The 26584-nt window shown below is 47.5% G+C and overlaps 2 protein-coding genes across 9 annotated transcripts in view; one reads left to right on the forward strand and one right to left on the reverse strand.

The window, feature by feature from the left end:
• Positions 1-26584, reverse strand: part of ATXN7L1 (ataxin 7 like 1) — a 461024-nt gene that overhangs the window by 363509 nt on the left and 70931 nt on the right. For 5 of the 8 annotated variants that reach the window (XM_005667724.3, XM_003482700.4, XM_021063506.1 and 2 more), the window contains exon 3: positions 10507-10619. The gene's annotated coding sequence lies outside the window, so the exon portion shown is untranslated. Of the gene's footprint in view, positions 1-10506; positions 10620-14812; positions 15301-19640; positions 20426-26584 lie in introns of those variants that run through there. The other 3 variants (XM_021063504.1, XM_005667723.3, XM_003482699.4) reach the window with 3 other exon arrangements.
• Positions 1-26584, forward strand: part of CDHR3 (cadherin related family member 3) — a 71234-nt gene that overhangs the window by 5660 nt on the left and 38990 nt on the right. Inside the window, exons 2-5 of the mRNA XM_013979834.2 lie at positions 3835-4037; positions 10411-10576; positions 14189-14286; positions 25813-25907. Coding sequence (XP_013835288.2) covers positions 3835-4037; positions 10411-10576; positions 14189-14286; positions 25813-25907 — 562 coding nt within the window. The remainder of the gene's footprint in view (positions 1-3834; positions 4038-10410; positions 10577-14188; positions 14287-25812; positions 25908-26584) is intronic.

Raw genomic sequence — 26584 nt, forward strand, 5'->3', positions numbered from 1 at the left:
TTTCGGCGCTTTTTCTTTTTCACAGTGTACCCTTCAGCAATTCTAATTTGCGTCTTAATTAAGATGCATGTAGAAGTCAAATTCCATTAAAGCCTCTTTCTTGCTCTGCAGCACTAAGACCACCAGAAAGTTTGCAACATGAGCCTCTGAAGGAACATGTATGGTGTCTTGAGGGAGAGCTGGCTCCTGGCTCCTAACTTGCCCTCTGCCACTGCTTAGCTGGGTGCCTTTGGACACATCCCTTTAACACGTCTATAGAATGGAAGAACTGACTACACATGGTGAATTCTGCATCTTAATCATTGCTCTATTTACAGGGTGTGGGCGCTAACCACTCATATTAATAAGGATCGTTATTGTGTCTATTATTGCTATTAATTCTGCTACCACTGCTTTTAATAGCAAGGAGGCTGGAGAAACTGGGTATTGGGCTAAGAGTGGGCAGATACTGGCTTGGCCACCTTTCTTACCAAGGTCCCCAGAGTGTCTGCCTCAAAGCTTTTAGGATTCAGTGGCCTGACCCTGGCACAAAAGAGCTTTTCATCTTCCACCAGATGAAGAGAACAGCCTCAGCAAGAACGTCAGCAGAAAGGGAATGTTCAAAGACCCAGGGTGGCTTTATCCATACATGGAATATGCAGTCTCAGCACAAAGTGCTTGAGGGCCACTGGATAGATCCACCTGTCCCTCCCCGATACCTCCCTCACTGCTGAGCGAAATATGACCACCCAGGGAAGACTAAAACAAGCTCTCTAAATATAAGCGGGGAAGCATGGAGCCATGCAGAGAAGCCCTGTCCTTGGCTTCAGACACCTTGGATTGAAAGGCTGGTTCTTCCATAGAATTAACCTCTCAAACTTATCCAAGTTATAAAAAATTCATGCAACAAGATTAATGGGTACACTTCCAGCAAAACAAACTAGGAGCGATCAGCTTGGGATATCTGGAAAGCATGGCTTCTCTACTCTGGCACAGGGAACACAGCAAGGTTGGTGGCTGTGGTAGTTTTCCTGCTCAGGGTGAGGCTGTGGAAAGGAGAACTTAGCAAGCCTCTCATACCTGAACTCATATCAAGCTAATACTCCAGCAAAGGTCCTTATGTCGTTCCCTCAAACCACCTTTGACGGATCACATCACCCAAATCTAACGTCTGGGTCGAGAGTCCAATCTCCTGCCAGACCCTAGGGCCATCTTGCTTCGCTGTTAGCAGGTCACAGAGTAATAAGGATGCAGCCCACATTCACAGCCACCTGACAAGCACGGAGCGACAGATTCTCTGTAATAGGGATGTGCAATCTGTTATCAGACCCAAAGGCATGAGCCAGGGCCCTGCATGGCCACATCCAGAGCCTGCAGTCTCAGGTGTGTGAATTGGTGACAGCAGTGCCTACATTTGAGGATCACGGTGAGAGCAGAGGGGATCAGGCAGGGAAGCGGCTGGTGCAGCACAAGGAGGAGGTGCTGGGTGAAAGCGAGTGGTTACTAGATTCAGTCTGCTCTTTTGGGCTGGACACTACCTTACCCCAGACTATTCTGGAAAAAAGCCTGGTGAGTTGCATCTTTGCTTAAATATGAGCAGAGGCCTCCCCCTCCTTTGGCTGGAAGGGCACGAATCACTGGGGTGAGTTGGAGGGAGCAAGATCAGGTGTGTGTGTGTGTGTGTGTGTGTGTGTTGGGGTATGGAGGGGTCCTTGGAGACAAACTGTCAACTTTTCATTTTGCTCAGGACATCTTGCCCTGCTGAGTTGGAAGAAACACTCTCTCAGACAGCAGAGGTGGCAGAGGGGTGGAGTGGTGGGGGAAAGGGCCTGGAGACTCCCATTGTGGGAAAAGGGGCTTGTTGGAATTTTAGCCACAAAACCCAACCCACTATGGCAACTGATTATTTTGCTCAGAAAGAAAAAAAAAAAAAAAAAAAACTATCCGGAGGAAACGTTTTGCCTCTAAATACTCCAGGTGTACTATTTGGCTGGTGGGTTTTATCACAAGAATGAAATATTAAAGTCAATTTTAATAGATTAAAAAAATCCATTTGTAGTCACATCACCCTAAACCTCAGCTATTTTGATTTTTCTGAGTCCTTGCACAGTCCTTGTCCATAAAACTGGATAATTCTGCCAGCAAAAATAACTTATGCATAATGCATTTTAATCTCGAACCTAAATCAGATGATTTTAGATTTCGGAAAGCTTCTATCAATGAGTGTGTTATATTTTGATTTTTTTTCTCCATTTCCATCTACTCCTCTGCATCCCCTCACCCAAATCTGAAATAAAAATCTTCTCTTATAAAAGATATTTCCCCAAAGCCTGTTTCTAGAACTTTTGCACCTTGTAGCACGACAGATCCTTTTACTGCCCACCCCACCCCACCCCCGGTACCCATTCCAGGGAGTTTGTCCCCAGTAGTTGATGGTGGCCAAGCTTGGAAGCTGGCTGAGAAGTGGGACCTCAGGATAAATTCTGATTTGTAACTTATTATTCACTGTGTGTCCTTCAGCTCGGTTTCCTCGTCTGTAAAATGATGACACTAACATTTATTCAAAAGGATTTTTTTGAGGAGTAAATGAAAGTACTTTACGTTATGCATTTATTTGGAACATTGGATAAGTGGTAATTGTATGAGTTTTCTGTGGCTGCTGTAACAAAAGACCACAGATGGAATGGGTTAGAGAACAGAAATGAATTCTCCCACAATCCAGAAGCACAGAGGTCTGAAGTCAAGGGGTCGATAGGGTTGGTTCCTTCTAGAGGCTCTGCAGGAGAATCTGTACCAGGCCCTCCCCTCTCCTGGCTTCTGTGGGCTGCCTGCTTTGCCTTTGCTTGCAGCTGCATCACTTCAGTTTCTGCCTCTGTCTGAACACAGGCTTCTTCCTTCTGTGTGTGTCTCTGTGTCCCAATCTGTTCTTGTAAGGACACCAGTCACTGGATTTGGGGCCCACCCTGATCCAGCACAACCTCCCCTTAACTACTTATACCTGCAAAGACTCTATTTGCAGATCAGGTCTATTCTGAGGTTCCACGTGGACATCAATTTGGGGGCTGGGGGACACTCCTCAGCCCCTATAGGAGCTGTCAGTATGGAAGCATGAAGGGGAGCATGACCCATTATCCTCCTTGGGGCTGGCAAAACTCTGCAGAGTGTCAAGGAGACCTTGGTGGTCTCGAGGCTTTCCTGTAAGAAATACACTTTCTCTTGCATTGTAAATCCCCTGTCTGTGACTGGCCCTGAGTCTCTCTGTAAAACGGGAGTGACTTGACCCACCACCGTGTACTCCGTGATGCCCAGAGCATCCAAAACTAAGTCATTGTCCCTGAGATGACTTAGGGATGTGGGGAGAGCTGCCATGATTTTGGAGCGCTCCAGTATGCACATTCCATTTCCATGACCCCTGAATCAGACACTGACACAGAGAAGAAAAAGAAACTCTGTAGGCTCCCCAGTCTTGGGAAGACAGGGGATGCTACAGCCGGACTTGGTCCTTCAAATGGGGGTCCGTCTTCTAAGGCATCACATTTCTCTCTCCCTGGCCCTTCACAAAGGCTGGGAGAAACCCGAAAGGAGGCAGAGAGACACAAGAGAAAAACAGCAGCTTTGTTTCCAGAATGACAGACGCAGATTTCATGGTTGTTTGGTGGCGGTTGTTTTCTTGGCTCTGAGAAGATAGCGCCTTCCCTTTTCCAGCTCTTGGCAGGAAGCTTCATTCTTGGGGAGGGAACAACTTCCAGCGTTGCCCTGAGCTACGAGTTGAAGCCACAGAGCGAGCAGCTAAGTCCTTGTTTCCAGCACAAGGCTTTGTGCTCATGTTATTTTGCATCCTTTTTAAATCTGCAGAGGGCCAGGCACTGCACCTAATCCACTTACCTGCTACAGGCAACGTGGCAGAGAATTCGCCACCTGAGACTTCAGTGCACAAGTTTTCTGTGAAATTATCAGCCTCCTTGTCACCTGTGATGCCAGGGTTTCCCCTGATAATCAACTCAAGTCCCCTCACGGAAGCCTTCAGGGTGAACTGGCTCTCTGGCACTGACTTTGAGGTAAGCACCATCTCCCTCGCAATGGGACTTGCTTACAAAGAGGGGCCGAGACATGGAGCGGATGGGATTCTGGATCCGTGGTCATTTCCTCCTTTTGCCCTGGTTTAATCGCCTCTCTTGTCAGATCTGGACATTCTGTTTGGGGGCACCCTACAGCCCTCTGTGCTAGATGCCCCTGTAGCTTTTGGACTTTCTTTTCTTCACTGAATCCAGTCTCAATGAACAGTATGTTCAATTTGTTGCAAAGAAAAGGCTGGCTTCTTATTGCCAACCACCCTCGCACAATAATGGGTATTGGGCATACCAACAGTAACAGATTTCTTTGGGTGGGAGAGTTTGGGTATGGATCTCCTTAAAAGCCAAGCCCTAGTGAACTGGTTCCTGGTGATTCTGCTTTTCTACAATTCTGTGACTTACTCAGAAGAAATCTACAAGGAGACATTTCATATGGAAGAACACACCCTTAGTAAAAACTTATGTCTGAGTGTCCAGGCCTACTGGGTTCAAGAGCCATGCCACTTCTGTTTTCTAGCCTGTCCTTTGGGTCTTGCCAAAGTTGTCACTTCTCCCGAGGCAGGACAAACCTGCTAATGGCGTGTTCTCCACTAGTAACCTCTGGGACCTCCTAAGGATGTCTTTAGGGTCCATGAGTCTGCACCTATTTGTACTGCAGTTACCTCCTTCATCCACCTTGGTCCTCAGCTGGCACGGGGACCCCTACTCCCGCCTGCCATTGCCCTGGGCTTCCCCTCCTCCCCCAGTGGACCTGCTTGGGCCAGGGTCCATTGCCTCTTTGAGGAACATATAAGGTGTTCTTAAATCTAGCTGATGGTTAGAGTCACTAGGGGAGCTTTTAAAAACCATGCCTATATGGGGCCCAGAGCAGACCTGTAGGGCCACGGACTTGAGGGCCAGAGCGAAGCATTTGGTATTCTCCACACCCCACAGGTGGGCCCCCTGGTCCATAGGAGCACCCAAGCAGGCATCCTTCAGCTCAGCATCCTGTGTGCCTGTCCAGGCCCAGATGCTGCTTCTGTGACTTCCCGGCCTCCCTCCCTGCTCTCTTGACATCTGGCTCATCTGGAACAGATGCTGCTCATCTGTGCCTCTAAGCCTTGCCAATGGCTTGCACACTTACAGAGCACGTAGTATATGCTGGACATTGCAAAGTGCTTTACAAATGTTTACTCTTGTAATATTCACATCAGCTCCAGGATTTACGTGTATCATTACCCCCTTTGCACAGATGGGGTAAATGAAGTAACATTTATCAGAGAGATGAAATAACTTGCCCTGGGCTGCACAGCTATTAGGTAGCTGTGCTGAAACTAGAAGACAGGCAGTCTGGTTTTAAAGCTCTTGCCATATTTTTTTTAAATAGCTCTACTGAGATAGAACACACACTGCATATAATTTACGCATTTAAAGTATACAATTCAGTAGTTTTAACTGTATCACAGACTGTCACCACAATCTAATTTTAGATTGTTTTCATCACCCCAACACAAAATCCCCAATCCATTAGCAGTCTCACCCATGCCCCCTACCTCCCCAGTCCCTGGGAACCACTAATCTACCTTCTGTCTTAATGGATTTGCCTATTCTGGACCCATCATATCAATGAAATCATATTGTATTTGGTTTTAAATGACTACCTTGTTTCAATTAAGTGCAAAATTTCAAGAGTCACACATGTTGTAGCATCAATCAGTACTTCAGTCCCTTTAATGGCTGAATAATATTCCATTGTATGGATAGACTCCCCATATTTATATTTTTGTCTCTTTAGGGCCGAACCTGTGGCATATGGAAGTTCCCAGGCTAGGGGTTAAATCGGAGCTGCAGATGCTGGCCTATACCACAGCCACAGCAACATGGAATCTGAGCCGCATCTGCAACCTACACCATAGCTCAGGATAACACTAGATCCTTCACCCACTGAGCAAGGCCAGGGCCACTGATCCTTAACCCACTGAGCAGACCCAAGTCCTCATGGATGCTAGCTGGGTTTGTAACCCACAGAGCCACAACAGGAACTCCCTAGATACCCGCCCCGCCCCATTTTGTCTATTCATTCATCAGTTGAGAGACAGAGTTACTTCCACTCGAGAGCCCACACTCTCAGCCTCTATAGTCTATGCTGAAGATTCCCAAGTTTAATGCTGAAGATTCCCAAGCTGTTTCAGATTTGCAGAGGTTTTAAAGCACATTCACATCCTGATCTTTTCATTGTTACTACTAACACTGATATTATCACTATTAAAAGTCTAAATTCCTGGACAGATTGGTAGAAATTACGAATGCAGAACAGAAAAGAGAAAAAAGATTGAAAAGAAATGAAGAGAGTCTCAGAGAACACTGGGACAATGTGAAACGCACCAACATCCGTATTATAGGGGTGCCAGAAGGAGAAGAGAGAGAGAAGGGGACAGAAAAAATATTCCAAGAGATGAGAACAGAAAACTTCCCTAACATGGGAAAGGAACCACTCACTCAAATCTAGGAAGCACAATGAGCACCACAAAAAAAAAAAAAAAAAAAATCTATATTCCTATCCTAGAAATAAGATCATAAAGAGACAGCAAAGGTCACTGATTTGTCCAAGACCCCAGAGCCATAAAGGATGAAATAAGAACTTGACTCAGATCTTCTGACTCTCCCTCTCAGACTCTGTCTCCTCCACTGCCCTGCACACCTATTTCTCTTTGGATCAGCCCCCAAATCCTTCTCTATGGTTCTTACCCTTGCCACATTCCATGTGATGCAAACAGGGCTGTCCATCAAGAATGAAGTCCATCCTGTTCCTGACCTCTAGAGATGGGGAAGGTCGTAGCCCACTCCACGGATCTAGGCTCCCATGTTCAGCCAAGGCCCCCTCCTGGCACCACAGCCCACAGGTGCCCAGGACCCCATGTCAGTACTAGGATTGGCCACAGGTTCACACATCCTGAAGCTGTTCTTAAGAATTGGTTACTTATCCCCAGAAACAACCCAATATCATCAACCAGCCCCTCCAGGAAGATCCTACCCTCCAACCCCAACTGCTCACAAGGGCTATTCCTGCAGAAACAATAATGTGGTCTCTGGGGCAGAACCTGGCTCCTCCTCGACCCTCTGCAGGATGATGAGCCCAACCATGAGGTTTTGGGGTCTTTGACCCAGAGGTCTGGTCACTGTTAGCCCTGGGACTTAGTCATGCAGGGCTTTCTAAGAGTGACCTCCAGTCATGCCATAGGCCAGGCTGTCCTGCTTTCAGACTGTCCTGAGACTTTGTGGGGTGGTAGTTAGGAAGATTAATAATAATGAAGAAGAAGAGAATGAGGATGACAACTCACATTTGTGGAACATTTACCATATGCCAGGAATGCCCCTAAACATTTGTAAATTCATTCATTTAGTCTTCGTAACAACACTAGGCAGAGGTACACTATTATCTGCATGTTAAAGGTGGGGAGACTGAGGCTCTATAAAGAGGTGGTACAACTTGCCCAAGTTCACATGGCTAGGTGGTGGCAGACCTGAGGTTTGGGATCAGGTGGGCTAGCCCCAAGAGCCCTTGTTCATCTCCCCCACAACATGTGGGCTCGCTATCATCCAGCAAGAGGTATGTCAGAGCCTCATCTGGTGGCCCAAGTGGCTATCATTGGGGTTTTCTCCTGCAGCAGCATCAAGAAGGAAAGCCCCAAGGAGTCGGCAGGACAGGGGGCGGGTGGGGCACGTGATGGCCGAGCAATGAGGACAGGTGCTCTTTGAGGTCTCAAGGTGACTATGCCTGCCCCTGTCATTGGCCCATCTCTGAGTTTCACTTCCTTTGCTGTCACGAGCACTGTGGATCCTATAAATTTGCACAAACATGCTTAAAACCAAACTTATTATCTTTCACTAAAATTCTGCAGCCAGATTGTCTGCCATTAAATCAAGTCTCCACCACTCTCAGCTACAACCTTCAACGCTCCCTCCCCTTCCTGCCCAGGTCTTCTGATATGTGAAATGGGAACCTATGTTTGTTGTGATGATTCAATAAAATACTCCACAAAATGCCTTGGCAAGAGCCTGGCACATAAATATTTAATAAGTGCTGGTAAAGACAACAACAAAAGCAATTTTCCATGAGTTGGCAGCAACCCAATTCCAATGGTTCCAAGATATGATATTTTTAGACTTTTTTTTTTTTTTTTTTGTAATGGCCATACCCGTAGCATATGGAATTTCCCAGGCCAGGGATCAAATCAGATCTGCAGCTGCGACCTACACCATAGATGCAGCAATGCCAGATCCTTCAGCCACTGCGCCACAGCAGAAACTCCTAGACTCTCTTCCGACTGTGGTATTTCCTTCCTCTAGGGTGTGAGAGCCAGGCCCTAAGGAGAAGGGCTGTCAATAGACAATACTGTGGTGAAGGATCTGCAAGCTTGAGGTTCAGGAGAAGGTTCCAGGTTTAGCTAGCTGGAATTGGGGGTGTAAATCAGGAAGCAGAGTGGACCATCTTGACAGGGGGCTCTGATGGACACATATTCACTGAATGGCTTTTGACATCTAATGAGAATAAAAGTCAGCACTGGCAGAGCGCTTGCCCAGTGCAGATAATGATTGAAGTATTCCATGGATTAGCTTGTGGAGTCCTCATCACAACCCTAGAAAGCAGATGCCATTATTACGCCCATTTTACAGATGGGGAAATTGAGGCAGGAAAAAGTTTAATAACAGGAAGCCAGTCAGTCTGGCTCCAGACTCTATGCTCTTAACCCATATGCTGTGCTGTCTCTCACTTGCCAAACAGAGACTTGGGGACAGGTCATCCCACTTGTGTGGAGACCAAGCCCATGGCTGGTGACAAGACTACCTCATTTTCCCTGTCAACCCTCCTCCAGACCTGATCCCTCCCTTACAAGCACACATTCCCATCTGTGGCCACCCTCGTCCCTCATCGTCAATCCAGATCGTGCAAAGTCAAATACAACACCCACCCCCTCCTCCATGATGTCCTCCTTGACTCAACAGAGCTCATAGCGAACTTTTTTCCTGATTTTTCTTAGTCCCCTGATCTAGCACTGTGTGATAATACGTTCTATTATAGTTCGGCTGTTGAGGGCAAGAATTATTTCCCCACTTACAGTAATAGAGAAACAAAAATCAGGAAAAGTCAAGGAACTGTTCCAAGGTCACAGAGAAGTCCAGTGGTGGCAATGGGACTGGAGCTGAGTGCTCTCCTCAGTGTGGGATCCTGAATGCCTTAGTGCCTGGCCCCAGTCGTGTTAATAACCAAAAGGTTCTATAGGCATAATTAATACATTTATGAAATTTAGTCCTCGATGTTCCAAAGGGCTCTGGGCCTTCTGGGATCTCCATGGGCTAAGCTGGTGACAGGGATGTGCCTAGTCACCTGAGAGGTCAGAGACGCCTCCTGTCAGCCTTGGCAGGGCCCTCCCACCACGGCGCACCAGGCTTCCTGCTGCTCTAGGTTCTGGGGCTACATCTCCGGCCCCAGTTCTTGGTGCCCCTCCCACTTCTCCAAAACACTTGTGGCCCAGAGGAAACATTTCTGACAGTGGAAACATGTATGGAAAGGCACCAAAAACCTGAAGAGGCTGTTGGTGTGAGTAAATATTATGTCTTAGTTCTTCAGATATATCCTTCTCGTGTTTATCCTTGGATATGGCCTTGGGAACATGAGAAGGGAGGGATGAGTCAAGACGTAGCTTAACAGTAATCCCAGGGAAGTGTGGCATCGTATTCTTTTTTTTTTTTTTTTTTTTCTGCCTTTTCTGAGGCCACTCCCATGGCATATGGAGGTTCCCAGGCTAGGGGTCCAATCGGAGCTGTAGCTGCTGGCCTATGCCACAGCCACAGCAATGCAGGATCCGAGCCACATGTGCGACCCACACCACAGCTCACGGCAATGCCGGATCCTTAACCCACTGAGCAAGGCCAGGGATCGAACCCGCAACCTCCTGGTTTCTAGTCAGATTCGTTAACCACTGAGCCATGACGGGAACTCCCGGCATCATATTCTTAAAGGCGAGAACATTCAACTGTATTCAGGGTGGCTAAGGGACCTGCCTGGGAGTCTACCCTCAGCAGTGACAGGCTTTCTTATTCTCAACTGCATCTCCAGTTGATGCAACTAGGAGGCCTCCTGAATATTGGCCTTTTCCTATAAGAGCAGCATCACATGCAGGAGTCCCCTTAGTTAAGCACTGTGGGGTTTCATTAGGAAGGGCTCAGGCAATTCAATGGGTTCCCCTGATGGTGAGTGAAAGACGGTTTCCAGGATGCCGGCTGCCTCCTTCCTATAATATCCCTTTGCAAAATGTATGCATATAAAACAGATCTTCGTTCACATGGTTACTGAGAATTCTGCATTTGCTTTCAGGTTGTCACCACTGGGAAGGAACAACTAGATTTCGAAACAGGACCACACATATTTGATTTGCAGATTTACGTGAAGGATGATGTGGGTGTCACTGACCTGCAGATCCTGACGGTCCAGGTAACGGATGTGAATGAGCCGCCTGAGTTTCAAGGCAACTTGGCAAAAGGTACGATACACTGGCAGCCCAGACGGTGGCAACATGCAGGACCCTGGGGGACACAGCAAAATGGAAAAGTAAATAAACAGGCAGCTGTTTCCCTGGAAAAGGCAGCTGCTTAATGAGCAGGGAATAAATGAAACGGCCTCCAGCCCAGGACTCCCGATAATAACGCCCAACAAATTTACAAAGCTTTTTCCCATGCACAGCTTCTCCTGGGCCTCTCCGAATGCTGGGGAGGAACCAGAGGCTCAGGGATCTTAAGTGGATCATCCCAGAGGAATCTGGGCTGAGCCCGTTACACAGTCAGCACTGGGTACTGGCCACTGATGGACTTATTCATGCTCCCCATGCATGCTGACCTCTCCAGGGGAGTGTGTGTTTGGGGTCTGCTACAGCGTAGGGACAATATAAGGGACTGGAGCCCAGTGTGACTTCCTGCACAATCGCCCCCAAGCTCAAGGCTTTGAGGGCCATCCCTACACTGACAACCCCCAAGTCCATCTTGTTTTGTTTTGGGGGGGTGGGGATTGCTGCTGTTGTTGTTTTACTATTATTATTATTATTATTTTTTGTCTTTTTGCCTTTCTAGGGCCGCTCCCACAGCATGTGGAGGTTTCCAGGCTAGGGGTCTAATTGGAGCTACAGCTGCCAGCCTTCACCAGAGCCACTGCAACGCAGGATCCGAGCCGTGTCTGCAACCTACACCACAGCTCACGGCAATGCCGGATCCTTAACCCACTGAGCAAGGCCAGGGACCAAACCCGCAACCTCATGGTTCCTAGTGGGATTTGTTAACCACTGTGCCGCAACAATAACTCCCTGATGTTGTTGTTTTAGATTCAACCATCTTTATGAACCTGCCAGCATCACATAGCATACAGAATTATCTCATTGTTTTCTCAAAGGGATCTACTTTAGGACATCACGTTAATAGTGAAAAGCCAAGTAAGGGGGCTACACTTCAACCTAGCATTTTAATATCCTCTGGACAAGGCAAGCTAGAGTCAATCACTTTACACAGTGTGAGATTGGTATTGTAAACTAACTAGGAAGCTGCTACATCAGCTTCTCCCTTTAACTCCCAACTCAAAAACTGTCTTACCCAACACCCCCGTTTGGATGTCTGATAGATATCTGTGATAGTGTGATTTATACATTTGGTCTTCATCCCCTCCTGGCACAGCGATTTTAAAACCCTGGGAAGTTCCTAAATGATGAGTGATAAAGGTGTCTTTTGTGGTGACTCTTGCACTCCACCTAAGGATGGGGACTGCTCACCAGAGGAACCAACCAGGTTGGACAGTGGAGAGGGAGGAAGGGCTGGAGATTGAGTTAAATTGAGTTCAATCACCAAAGGCCAATGATTTGATCCATCGTGCCTCCGTAACGAAGCCTCCATAAAAGCCCAAAAGGACGGGGTTCCAGAGAGCTTCCAGCTGGTGGAGCCAGGAGAGGGCCCGAGAGCTCTCTGCCCCTTATGTTGCTCTCTGGATGTCTTCCTTCTGGCTGTTCCTGAGTTATGGCCTCTTATAATAAACCAATAATCTAGTGAGTAAAATTTTACCTGAGTCCACTAGAGAGTAAGCCCTTCTAGCAAATTACTCACATCTGAGGAGGGGCTTGTGTGAACCTCCCACTAGAGCCAGCTGGTCAGAAAAAAAGAGGGCCACCTGGGCTTGTGATTGGCATCTGAAGGGGCAGGGCTGTCTTGTAGGACTGAGCCCTGCATCTGTGGGATCTGAGCACTCTGGATAGATAGCCTGAGAACTGAGTTGAGCACTCTGGATAGACAGCCTGAGAACTGAGTTGAGTTGTGGGACACCCAGCTGGTATTGGAGAATTGCTTGGTGTGTGGGAACCCCTACACATACGGAATTTGGGTTAAAAGACTATGACATCTAAAATGTGCCTCCAAACTACTCTTGACTCCATCTTCCTTCCTGTCTCCATGCACAGATTTGCTTCTGCTTCTCCCCTCTTCCCATTTTAATGAATGGCAACTCCATCTTTCCAGTTGCGGGAACCAAAACCATGCAGTCATCCTTCAATCCCCTCTGTCTTTCACATCCAACATCAAATGCATTAGGAAGCCTAACCAGCTTCTAAGCCAGCAGGATCTAGCTGCTCCCCAGCATCTCCACCATGGCTCCCCCAGATCTCTGCAATGGCCTCCCTGCTCTGCCCTTAACCCGCTAGTGAATTCTTCATACAGCAGCAAGGGATCTCATTACATGTCAGTTAAATCAAGTCACTCCTCTGCTTCAAACCCTACAACAACTTCCAATCTCCTTCCAAGAAGAGGCAGGGTTTCCTTAAGACCCCACCAGATCTGGCAAACCCCTACCAACCCCCTTGCCTCCTCTGCTGCAGCCATCCTGCCTCCTCACCCATCTGTGAATATCGCAGGCACAATCCTATCTCGGCATCTTTGCATCTGCCGTTTCCTCCGCTCCTTCCCCTGCATCTCTATGTCCCCTTCTCATTCCTTTAAGAATCTTGACTCCAATGTCAGTGAACCTTCCAGAAGCACATTAGATAACATTTAACCCAACTCACGACACTCCTTTCACTTATTTTTCTCCAGAACGCTGCTCAGTAACATTTACATATTTTATGCATTTATTATCTCTATCTTCCCACTAGAACTCAGGCTTCAAGACAGCAGGGTTTTGTGTTTTGTCAACTGCTGTACTCCCAACATGTTGATCTGTGTTGGGTCCATGCTGAGAACTTGGTAAATATTTTGTGAGTGAAAGCATGAGCAGTGATAAAATGTGAGCTCAGGCTCAGATGTCAGACTCTTGGGTTTAAAATTTGTTTCTATTACTTGCCAGCTGAGACAACTTTGCAACTTCTCTGAGCCTGTTTCATTTGTAAAGTGGAGACAATTATAATACCTACTTTAGATGGCTGTTGTGAAGATGAAAGGAGCAAACATCTAAGTCCTCAGCACAGTGCCTCCAAAGGAATGAGTTAATGTTAAAATTCTCATCACCTCTCAGCAAGAGATGCCTGGGGCCGAGCAGGGCAGGCCCTGCTCCTCCCTCCCTCCCTGACTGCTGAGAACTCTAAAGCAGTTGAAATCCATTTTGGGTCCTTTTCTTAAGCTGCTGTAACCCTCCCCCTCCCTTTTTCCATCTCCTCTCCGTTCCACCATACGGCCTCTCATTTCAGAGACTCATTTCTGCTGAGATGCTAAGTGCACTTGAGGGGTGACCTTGGCTTGGTTGAGGAGGAATTTGCACGTGAAAGTGGCTGGAACCTAAGCAGCCTCGCCCTGAAGGTTCCCACCTGTAGTTACTTTGCACCTCTTGGCCCTTCTGGCCTCCCTCCCATCCTCCACCCCCAAACAGCAGTAGCCTAGCCGCCTCCGAACCCAGGAATTATGCAGACTTAATATTGCTTGGCCAAGCCTAGCTCTTTATTAATTCGCATAAATGGATCTACCCATGCCAGCTGGCCAGTGGTCTTTCTCGTGGCCTTTCTCACTGCTTTCTCCTTTCCTGCAGCACCAGTACACCTGGCTCCCTTTGACTGTGCACAGCTGTCCTGGTTTTGGAATTCCTTATTCGCTTTGTCTAAGAAAATGTTCTTTTGCCCCTTTGGATGCTGACATAGGTCTAGACCTCTCCATAGTGGAAGGAGCAAATCCTGGATTCCTTTACCAGTTTGAGGCCTTCGATCCTGAAGACACAAGACAAAACATACCCCTCAGTGTAAGTTTCCTTGTTACATGGAAGAGGGGCTTTTCTATGTGCCCTTTGACCAGGAGCCTGGGGTCTCAGCGGGATGGGTTGCAGGGTGGAGGTGGTAGGAGGAACCTGGGTTGGGTGAGGGGGCTCAGGAGACAGACTCCCCTGAGTAGATCACGGCTCTGTGTGATCTTGGACAAGTTCTTAACTTCTCTGAGCTTCAATATCTTCATGTGGAAAATGGAAGAATAGTAGAATAGCACCTGCCCCAAAAGGGGGATGTAAATATTAGTTGCTTTAAAGCCCGTTAGACCAGGGCCTGGTGTATCAAAACTGCCCGATCTTCTTAAATTCTAAGGTGATAAAAAATAGCTGTATTATTTTATTTATTTTTTGGTCTCACCCACGGCCTGTAGAAGTTCTTGGGCCAGGGATCGAGCCTGTGCCACAGCAGTGACCCAAGCTACAGAAATGACAATGCAGGATCCTCAGCTTACTAGGCCACCAGGGAGCTCCTATATTATTTAAAAAATAAGCATAAAATGTATACCTCATAGGCAGGCATTAACACTTCCTTCTCAAGAGATGAAGCCATGCTGCTTGGTGCCAAGTTTAAAAAAAAAAAAATTAAAAGAAAGTCCCAGGAATTCCAAAGAAAAGGAGGAAATCCACGGAGAAAACAGGAGACTGCATCCTGGCGTGTTGTCTCCCGCTTCAGTCTGAGTCAGCTGATGGCTCTTCTCTCCCTTTTTAATCAGTTTCCTTAAGGGGCTGCCAGTGAAGCTCCTGTAGCCACTAACCCTCAGGCCAAGAAGCCTCTTAGCTTACTCCTGGGCAAGGATGCCTCAGCTCCTAGCTCTGCCCACCAACAGGCCTTGTGCACTCACTGCAGCAGGGCAGCCCAGGTTGGAGACAAAAAAGCAAAGCCAGTGCCACCCGACTAAGCTTGGAGCAGGCAACCCTCCCGCAAACCCACCTTACAGAGAAGAGACTACTTGGAATCTGGCATTTGGCAAATTGGCAACACCAGGAGGCTCTCTCTGCATTGGTTCCCTGATTCGCAGTTTCAATGGGTCTACTTTCTCTAACAGGAGGAAGTGAGCTTTGGGAGTGAATTCCAGGACCAATATAATGTGTTCCACAGGGTTTGCAACAAAGCTCTTTTAAGATTATTGAACATATCATAAGTTAGGGAATAGTTTGTTATCATTAGAAGATGATCCTTTCAGGGGGTTCCCGTTATGGTGCAGTGGAAATGAATCCAGCCAGTATCCATGAGGATACGGGTTCGGTCCCTGCCTCCCTCAGGTGAGGGAACGGTGTTGCTGTAAGCTGTGGTGAACGTCACAGACACGGCTCAGATCCCACGTTACTGTGGCTGTGGTATAGGCTGGCAGCTAGAGCTCCGATTCCACCTCTAACCTGGGAACTAAAAAAGACAAAAAAAAAAAAAAAAAAAAGACGATCCTTTTCTCAAACAACTAACCAACCAACCCATTCATTCATCCAAGATTCTATTTGCATGAATAAGTGATTTATACACAAACACTAAATAGGTCCCTACTACGTGCTAAGAGTAATACCAGATGCTTTAGATGCATGCTTATTAATAACACATTTGTTATATAAGTTACAAATATGTTTGAAAGTAACAGCAAACTTAACCATAGTGGTGGATGTATGATTTTTTTTCCATAACAAGAAGTTTTTCTTCCATAACAAGAAGTCCAGAGGAAGGTCCCTGAACACTCCAGGGCTGGCACAGCTGTTACCATCAGAAACCTGGGCTCTTCCTATCTTTCTGCTCTTCCATCCAGTGCATGTTGGCTTTGTCCTCTTTTTGTTCACCTCATGATCACAAGGTGGCTGCTGTACCTCCAATCTTTACCTTTAAGTTCCAGGAAAGGAGAAGAAGAAAAAAGAAAGCAGGAAGGGGTGTAGGATAAAGGGGAGCATGCCAACCCAGTTTCTCCCTTTTTCGGTGGGAAAACAAAGTCCCTCCTAAAAACCTTACCCAGGAGTGTTTTGTGGCCAAAACTGTGGCCTATGGCCACTGTTGCATAACGGTGACTAGGAGAAAAGAGATTTGGGATGGCGAATAAGTCAGCAACTGAAAGCATAGTACCTCCCTGATACCTTTAGTTTATTTCAACATTTATCAAGAATCCACGATGTGCCAGGTTTTGTATTAGATGCTGTGGATACAAAGATGAGTAAGACACATCTCTGTACCTCTAGAAGTTTACAGTCTGGATGGGAGACATTCATGCATACACCAAATAATAACTCGTAAGATCATCACTATGAAGTCTGTACAAGAACCAGTCGGGGCAGAGTGGAAGGAATCTCAGCTGTGAAGGAAAATATTTATTTATTTTTATTATTATTATTTTTTTTGCTATTTCTTGGGCCACTCCCGCAGCATATGGAGGTTCCCAGGCTAGGGGTCGAATCGGAGCTGTAGCCACAGGCCTACGCCAGAGCCACAGCAACGCGGGCTCCGAGCCGCGTCTGCAACCTACACCACAGCTCATGGCAACGCCAGATCCTTAACCCACTGAGCAAGGGCAGGGACCGAACCCGCAACCTCATGGTTCCTAGTCGGATTCGTTAACCACTGAGCCACAGCAGGAACTCCCGGAAAATATTTATTTTTAAATCTCCACTTTTAATGTATCTTCCCAGAATTAGGCAAAAGGAACAAAGTCATGGCCACTTCAAAAAACCTCCCAAGGAGTTCCCATCGTGGCGCAGTGGAAACGAATCCGACTAGGAACCATGAGGTTGTGGGTTAGATCCCTGGCCTCGCTCAGGGTTAAGGATTCAGTGTTGCCATGAGCTGTGGTGTAGATTTCAGAGGCAGCTTGGATCCCGTGTTGCTGTGGCTGTGGCATAGGTCGGCAGCTACAGCTCCGATTTGACCCCTAGCGTGGGAACCTCCATATGCTGCAGGTGCGGCCCTAAAAAGCAAAAAACAAACAAAACAAACAAACCAAAAAAACCCACCTCCCAGATCAGTTTGTTACCCTTTAGATGCCAGGAAAGCCCAGGTGAGGAGCAAATACAGCAGGTGTTGCTCCCTTAAAAGAAAATGTAATGCCACCAAAGGGTGTCGGAGAACAGCTGCAGGGGCTTGGAACCTGGAACCGGGTGGCTGCAACGTGGCTTCTGCAGCAAGTTTAGGAGTTGTCTGGGGAGGGGACACTTGAAGTTGCAGCAAAAATTGTTAATGAAGCATTTAACACCTGGGCTGGGATGAACAGCTGCACGGAACATCGACACTCAGCCCGCAGGCGCAGTGAACATAATCTAGAAGGAACCTTTCCCAGACTAGCAAAAGGTAATAACCGGTCAAGGCTAACACGCCTTTGTACATAGACATTTTATTCTGGCCACTTGGGGGTATGAAATGACATATTCTGCTCTGTACAAGCGGAAAGGAGATGGGTTAATTTGCTATTGACCAAACCTGAGCTTCTCAACCCTGGCTGTAAATCAAAACCACCAGAGGAACTTTAAAAAGCACAGAGATCTGGGTCCCCGCCCGCTAAGGGTCTCCTGTGATTGGCCCGGGCTGTGGCCTAGGCATCAGGTGTTTAAAGCCCCGGAGTGACCTCTTATGCAGCCAGGATTGAGAACCTCTGCTTTTTCTTTTTTAATGGAAGTCTAGTTGCCATACGACGTTATATAAGTTACAGGTGTACAACATAATGAATCACAGTTTTTAAAGGTTATACTCCATTTATGGTTATTATAAAATATTGGCTATATTCCCTGTCTTGTAAATACGTCTTATTTTATACCTAATAGTTTGTACCGCTTAACCCTCATATTGGCCCTCCCCCACCCCTCTCCCCCACTAGCTTGTTTTCTCGATCTTTGAGTCTGCTTCTTTGCTGTTATAGTCACTGGTTGTATTTTTTAGATTCCACATATAGGTGATATGATCTGGTATTTATTTTTCTCTGTCCGACTTATTTTGCTGCTTTAAGACACTGTTGCCCATACGTCCCAGGCCACTCCCCTTAGAGTTTTGGATTCTGTGGGTCTGGGGTGGGCCTGGGACTCTGTATACTTGCCAGCTCCCTCGGGCAATCTGTCTGATCAGAAAGGCTGGGAACACTGGCTTAGGAGTGTTTCCCAGAGGGTGTTCAGGCCCCTGCATGAGAACATACCTAGGATGCTTCCAAAAATGCATGAGAACACCAAAGTGGACCCCAAGCTTACCAGGTGATTCTGATGCCCTCTGCCCTTTGGGACCCACTGACCTGAGCAAGCACGCCAGGCTTTAAGAAAAGACAAAGCATGTGCAGGACGCTACCTAGGCTTGGTTCGTGCCCGTCATCTTACCTGGTGGGTTCCAGGAGTCACCTTGCTGGTGGCAGCAACTAGAGGAGAAGGATGAATTTAAAAATAACTCTAAGAAGTTCCCGTCGTGGCTCAGCGGAACGAATCCGACTGGTATCCATGAGGATATGGGATTGATCCTTAACCTCACTCAGTGGATTAAGGATCCAGCGTTGTCGTGAGCTGTGGTGTGGGTTGCAGACGTGGCACTGATCCCGTGTTGCTGTGGCTGTGGTGTAGGCTGGCAGCTACAGCTTCAATTCGACCCCTAGCCTGGGAACCTCCGTATGCTGCAGTTGCAACCCTAAAAAGTAAAAAATAAAATAAAAATAACTCCAGGACATGTCTGGAACCCCCAACTCCTTTACAACAACAAATCCTACCCCCTTATCCAGCTTAGTAAATTGAAACTGTGTGTCACAGTTTCAGTGTGTAAAATGGCAGCTGAGACAGAAAACACTGGTATTTGCTCCCTCTCTTTTAGAGAAAGTTTAAAAGCACACAGCCGTGCACTGGTGGGACCTACATTGCTCAATAGAGCCAGACTGTGAGCCAGAAATGAGTGCTGTGTGGTTTCAATAGTAGCCCCATTAAAAAGGTAAAATGGGAGTTCCCATCGCGGCACAGTGGGAACGAATCTGACTAGGAACCATGAGGTTGCGGGTTTGATCCCTGGCCTCGCTCAGTGGGTTAAGGATCCGGCGTTGCCATGAGCTGTGGTGTAGCATCTAGCATTGCTGTGGCTCTGGCGTAGGCTGGTAGCTGTAGCTCTAATTCGACCCCTAACCTGGGAACCTCCAACATGCTGCAAATGCAGCCCTTAAAAAAAAGACAAAAAGACAAAAAAAAAAAAAAAAAAAAAAAAAAAAAGAAAGAAAAAGGTAATACGAAGCAGGTGGAATTCACTTCAATAGAGTTAAACTCAGTATATCCAAACTATGATCATTTCAACACACAAACAATATAAAAATGATGAATGAGATAGTCTACCTTCTTCTTCATTGCAAGTCTTCTGACTTTGTATTTCATACCTTGAGCTCATCTCCTTTCAGACCAGCTCCAGTGCCCATGCTCTGTAGTCACAGGTGCCCGTGGCGGGTGGCTTCTGGGTTGGACAGTGCGCAGAGGCCCAGCCTTTGTGGCTCCTGTCTGTGCATCTTCTGCGTTGCGATGGGTGCAGGTGGGAGCAGGCTCAGAGGCAAGCTTCAGGACACAAAGCCATGCAGGGTGGTCCCTTTCTCCACTTCCTGAAGGAGGCTCTATGGGCTCCCCACCTCCCACCCGACCCCCACACTCCCCTCCCCCGGCTACTTGGAAAAGGCCACAGTGATGGCAGCTAAGCCCCCTTGGAGACTCAAGGACGTTAATCAGTTGCACAGCTGGAGGCAAAGTGATCTAGTGCAGCAGTTCCTCCATTAAGGGGCTTTCTTGTGGCCTTTCCATTAGGGAAGGACTTTTGCATAAAGCGAAATGTGCTTTGTCTTTACCGGGGCAGACAAAGGATGAAATTAAAAGAGCAATAACGTTGCTACCAGGAGGGCAGCTGGGGAAGTAACTCTCTCTGCCTCCACCTTGCTCATGGCTCTGGGACGAGGCAGCATCTTTCAATCTTCTGGGAATAAAGGATCCTCTTACGCTGATCCTGGATGGGACTTCTCAGATCCCTTGAACAGCCAACCCCCTATTTCCTGGCTAGTAAGGGAAGGAAGCAAGGCCTTTCCGGGAGCCAGGTGACACCACTGAGAACTGAGGGATCCTTGCCCAGCTGGCACTCAGCCCTTTCTACCTGGTTTGCAAATTGTCTGCCCCTTTCTTTCCTGGGTGATCCCGCACTTCCTGCTCCCCAGGCACCTCCACCCCCACCACAGGCACCTGCACACACACCCCTACTCCTCACCACCCCCAGGCATCTGCCTGACTCTGGAGTCATCGCTGGAAGTCTTTGCAAAACACTTTCTCGTCCAGATTCTTGTGAAAATGCTTGAGAAAGGAAAAGCAGTGCTATTGGACAGTTCCTACACCAAATATATTGGCGAAGGGGACTTTCTCCAATAGAAGGGGGCCACTGTCCTTAAGATTAGGGAAGCCTGAATCAAAGGCTGATTATGGAAAAGGACTGACAATACGGAGAGCATAGAATCTGCAGCTTACTCTGTAAAAGACTCTAGCTCTAGCGTTTTGCATTTACACCCGTGGCCCTTCTTAAAAACAAACACTTGTCAGAGTTCCCTGTTGGCCTAGCGGTTGAAGATCTGGCATTGTCACTGCTGTGGCTCATTGCCACTGCTGTACCTGCTGTGGCATGCAGGTACAGTCAACTCCCCCCCAAAAACAAACAAAAACCAAACCACCTAGCTCACCCTCACAACAATGCATATACAGCTTTTTTTTTTTTACAAATGGTAGGTTTTGTTTTTTCCTCCTAAGCGCCCTTCACTCCCACTCCCTGCCCCCATCTCTCCCCTCTGAGCTGGTTTGGGGTAGAATAGAAGGAAAGAGGAGAACTGAGGTTTTTACAAAATACTCAGCTTACACTGAAAAGTTCTAGGATTGTGGTGTCAGTTTGATAACTTGGCTCATCCCTCATCTTGGTGGGAAATAATGAAACCTTCTGCCCTTGGCTGCTTTGTCTGGGCCCTCTGCGGGTTGGGCACATTCTTAGTGGCTTGGTAGAGCCCCTGGCACTCCCTGGACTTGGGAGAAGGTCCTTCCCTCTGGAAACTTGGCCTCTGGATGTGGACGGCTCCGTTCCTATGAGCTGGGAGGCTGAATTCTAGCTGCTTGATTCCACCGCAGGCCTGAAAGCAACTGATGGCTGCAAACCCCGCACGGGTTGAATCATTATTCGCCTGTGACTCTGACTGCAGCAGCGGGGGAGCCGCCCCGGAGGCGGCGAGCCCTCCCCGGGGAGCCTGACATTTCGGGAAACTGGGCCAGCTCCCTCGCAACCTCCTTTCTCCCCTCACTGAAGCCACAAGGAAGGATGAATGGGGCAGGAAGCGCGCACGCGCCTCGTCCTCCACCCAGCAGCTCTGTGTCCCTGAGCAAAGCGCAGCTGCCAAGGGGCTGCAAACAGAGAAACCTGGGGTGGTGGTAAAAGAATATTCCCCGCGGGGAGGCTGGCGAGCTTGTCTGACAAGCATTTGTTCACCGAATTGATCTGATTACTCAGGACTTTTCTTAGCCAGTACCAGAGCACGGAGGAACTGCCGTTGCTTTTCATTCTATTTAATTTCTGTTTTCCAAGAATGAATATCAAGGGAGCAGCTTTGATTAAACAAGCCTTTAAAAAGGGGAGAGAATGCCAGGTTTTACAGAAAGCTTTGCTGAGTCGCTGGCAAATGGCCACATGACACAATATTTTTAGTCTATGGATATTATCTCCTTTCTAAGTACAAAACTGCTATTCCCATTAACACAAGCTTGTAGGTTCAGGGATAAAGGAAATTACCCTGGCTCTAAAAGGAAAAAAAAAAAAAATCAGGATTCCAGGAAATCAGCCTCTTAATAAAAATTTAAAAGAAATTCCCCGTGTTCCAGTTCTTACAGTTCTCCACCCTTTCTGTCTGTGGCTGTTGCTTTTTTCTTGCTTGCTGAGACTGGAGACAGAGCTAGAGAAGGTTTCATACGCAAGTCTAGTATTATTGAACTGAAACAGATTTTTTTATAAAGGTTGGCAAGATTTTTGTTGTCGCCTTTTGGTTTGCTTTAAGATTCTTTAAGGTGGAATGCTGGTTTCAGGTGGGAAATAGGAGCGAAGAAAGCCCCAACATTTAACATTTAACACATTTTTTTTTCTCCTTTTTAGGGTCCCGCCTGAGGCATATGGAAGTTCCCAGGCTAGGGGTCCAATTGGAGCTGCAGCTGCCAGCCTACACCAGTCTTAGCAACGTGAGATTCAAGACGGGTCTGTGACCTACACCACAGGTCACAGCAACACTGGATCCTTAACCCACTGAGCCAGGCCAGGGATTGACCCTGCATCCTCATGGATACTAGTCGGGTTCTTAACCTGCTGAGCCACTAGGGGAACTCCTCATTTAACAAATATTTATGGAGCACCTACAGTGTGTTAGACATAGAGATAGGGCAGCAAATAAAATGAAGCCCTTCCCCTCCGGGAGCTCACATTCTAACTCGACAGTAGTAGCTAACAAATCTGAAGGGCTTACCACTGCTGGGTAATGTTCTAGAACTTTATGTGATCGCCCCATGGGGCAGGCCCTATCATTATTCCTCTTTGTTGCACAAGCTGTCACACCGGAAAGTGGGAGAACCAAGATTCAGATTCAACAGGCTGGCGGCAGAGCCTCCTCACGACTCAAATGCCCCAATTAGTGATTCATGTTCCAGATGGGTCTGAACCCTCCTTCTCTGTCCCCATCATATTCGATATTTATCCCCTTTGGAGCCCCTGTTCCTCAGCTTCTGTGTGTCCCTTCAGTTGAGCATCACCTTTTGCAGAGCAGAGCTGTCATCTCCGTATCCCAAGACCTTCCACTGTTTGGGAACAACCAGGTCTGGGGACCTATCTCCAGCGTGTTTCAAAGCTCATGTGGAAAGGTGTCCAGATTCAGGTGCATCTAGTAAATTCCCCCAGGGGACTCTGAACCCTGCCGTTCCAGCACCTCCAGCTAAGGCTCTGATTTGTGGCCATGTGAGGACTCTCTTCGGGGAAGCGCTGCTCACAAAGCCAGGACTACCCCATGTGCTGCCAGCTGCAGGCCTGCGCAGTGAGCTGGAGAGTCACTGGGGGGCTTGGGATTTAAAGGGCACACCTTTGGGAGTTCCCATCATGGCTCAGCAGAAACAAATCTGATTAGCATCCATGAAGACGCAGGTTCCATCCCTGGCCTCACTCAATGGGTTGAGGATCCGGTGTTGCCGTGAGCTGTGGTGTAGGTCACAGATGGGGCTCAGATCTGGCTTTGCTGTGGCTCTGGCATAGGCCAGTAGCTACAGCTCCGATTGGACCCCTAGCCTGGGACCTTCCATGTGCGGTGAGTGCAGCCCTAAAATTAAAAAAATAAATAAATAAAGGGCACACCTTTTAGTGTTGCCAATGTGCTTACGCTATTTGAGGGGAGGGGGCAGCTGGGAGAAGGGCACTCCTTGGCATGGCCCAAATATTTCCTGTTAGAAATGGGTTGGAACCCCCTAAGTGACCAGCAAGACAGACTTAGTAAAATAAGCCCTTACAGTGGAATGCCGTATCATCATTAACCAAGCAGGCTATAAAATAAGACTTAAGAATGTTCATAAACTCTAAATAAAAAGAACAAAATATTATGATTTTGGTTAGAACATTATCTCAATTGTTTGGAGGGGGCGTGTTTGCACAGAAGAGAACGAAGGCTATTCATGAAAATAATGAGATTTTACAGGTGACTAACATTGAATTTTTTTAACTCTCCCATCTTTCCCAATTTTTGTGTTAAAAATATGTTCATTCCCACTAGGAAAAAAAATGTTATTAAATAATCAATGGAAAGTAAACACTTTAAAAAATGGTTTAAAAATTGTATATTGGCCCCGAAGGAGAGCTCTCATCTATTTTCTGTGCAGTTGCTCTTCTCTATGGGGAGCTCAGCTGCCATCACAACACAGCAAATCACTGGGTTGGAAAGCGTGCCTGGCGTTTCCTTTGATTCTAGACTTCAGGGGCTGTGGCTCTGGTTGCAAAACCTCCACTTACGATCTGCTCCAGAGATCATTCCTCATCTTAGTGGGAAATAATGAAACCTTCTGCCCTGAGAACCCTTTGGAACAAATGGCTATAAATATGTAAGCCTCACGACTTGCCACGAGGCTTCCACATTTAACAGTGTGCATCCTGATTTAATCATCACCATAATGCAAAGAAGTAGTTGGTGGTCTCACCCCCAAATTACAGGCAAGGAGGGAACTTGTCCCAGGTCCTGAGGTAAGAACCAGAGCTTAGCCTCAGCTCTTTTGATCCAGGGCCTGCCCCTGCTTCTTGACTCTACCACATGAGCAAGGAAGCAATTCTGGCTTTTTTTTTTTTTTTTTTTTTTGGTCTTTTGTGTTTTTAGGGCCACACCTGCAACATATGGAGGTTCCCAGGCTAGGGGTCTAATCAGAGCTGTTGCTACCGGCCTATGTCAGAGCCACAGCAATACCAGATTTGAGCCACGTCTGCGACCTACACTACAGCTCACAGCAACGCTGGATCCTTAACCCACTGAGCAAGGCCAGGAATCAAACCTGCAACCTCATGGTTCCTAGTCGGATTCGTTTCCTCTGCGCCAGGATGGGAACTCCAAGGAAGCAATTCTGATGAGCACCCGTGGGTGGACAAGGGTGGGGCTCCTATGGGCTGGCCCTCAGTGGGATGCACAAATAAGCCTGTGTTCCCATCAGAGCCAGTGGTGCTGGTCCTCATGAGAGCTGGGCTCAGCACTGGGAACCAAGGAGGACAAAGATTCTCAACACCCCAAGATGTGTCAAGACTTGACCAGTGGCCATGGCCCTGAGATTGAATGTTAAAATGTTAGTCTATATCCCAGAGCAGTTTCCAGCTTGGACTCCAGGCCCTGCTAAGGTTCATTCTCTCATACTTGTCTCCTCTTTCCCTTCCATCCTTTCATACCCCATTATATCCTGAGTTCTTTTAAGGGTAGAGACCAGATTGTATTTGCTTTAGTATTGTCCTATTTCCTAACGCAAGGAAGCTGTGTTTAAACAGGTTGGTTAAAATCAAGACATAGAATCAAAGCCAGAAGTTATCTGGGGAAGCAGAAATGAGAATATGGTAATGGAGATAAGGAGGCTGGACTCAGAAGAGGGGCACCATTTATAGTCATTCTGTAATTGACCCAGTGACCAGTTTCTCAGGGTGCAGCCCAGAAGGGTCAGAGGTTCAGACCAACTGATCCAGAGCTTTCTTGAAGCAAGAACCATTAAGTCTGAGAACCGTTCCTTTGGGTCTCATTCTGATGCATCAAAAATGTTCTACATGCCAAGAATATAAAATGGGAACTAGAAGTTCCCTGGTGGCCTAGTAGTTAAGGATCTGGCATCATCACGGCTGTGGCTCAGGTTTGATCCCCAACCGGGGAACTTCTCCATGCCAAAGGCATGGCCAAAAATAAAAATAAAAAATAAAATAGGAACTGAATAAACTCATCTCCCAAGGAAAGTTGCATAGGTGTGCTTAGTTATATTTTTTCCCTTGTCTTTTAGTATTTCCTGATTCCGTCTTCAGAGAATTTCACAATGTCCAATAATGCGACCCTCTTCTCCACAACAGAATTTGACTTTGAAGCAGGACACAGGAGGTATGGCCTTTGCCAATGACCTTGCTTGAAGTACCTTTGATCTGAGGGTCCAGGAGCAGGCATAGTGCAGCTTGAGGACAGCTGGGGAGGCCCTGAATGGTTTACTAACTTGCTACAAGTTTCAGAGGGTAGGGAGCTCCAAAGAGGAAGAAGTCAGGCCATTATCTGGAAGGCCTCCTTCCCCTTCAAAATTCATCTCCAGATCACAAGAATGAAGGTGTGGAAAGGGTTCCCAAAGCATTTGGAAGATAGCCCTGGATGCCCTTCTGGCTCTGGAGAGGCAGCAGACAGAGCTGTTTGCCGACATTAAGCAGAAAAGTGAAAGCCAGCAGGTTTCTGAGGAAAGAAGTGATGTGAGGAAAGAAGTGATGAGAGGCGAGGGTTCGAGGGTGAAAACACACAGCTCTTGGGTTCAACAGGGCCTGGCTCTGGGCTTTGTGCTGGGGGTGAGAACCAGGGCTGGTTACTTACCCCGGGGCAGCCTCGGTCTCCTCACGTGGGTGTACCGTACACTTTGCAGGGATATCCTGGGGAAGGATGGAGTCAGAGGGTGCGGCCTGGCGGTGGTGGTGGTGGCTGTGACCAATGACTGTAGGATGAGCAATGGAGCCAGTGGGGTCTTAGAAACAGGAAAGAAGGGTGGATGTAGCAGGTCTGCCTCCGCGGGGCATATGGAG

Source organism: Sus scrofa, chromosome 9, assembly GCF_000003025.6.
Source record: "Sus scrofa isolate TJ Tabasco breed Duroc chromosome 9, Sscrofa11.1, whole genome shotgun sequence".
NCBI lineage: Eukaryota > Metazoa > Chordata > Mammalia > Artiodactyla > Suidae > Sus > Sus scrofa.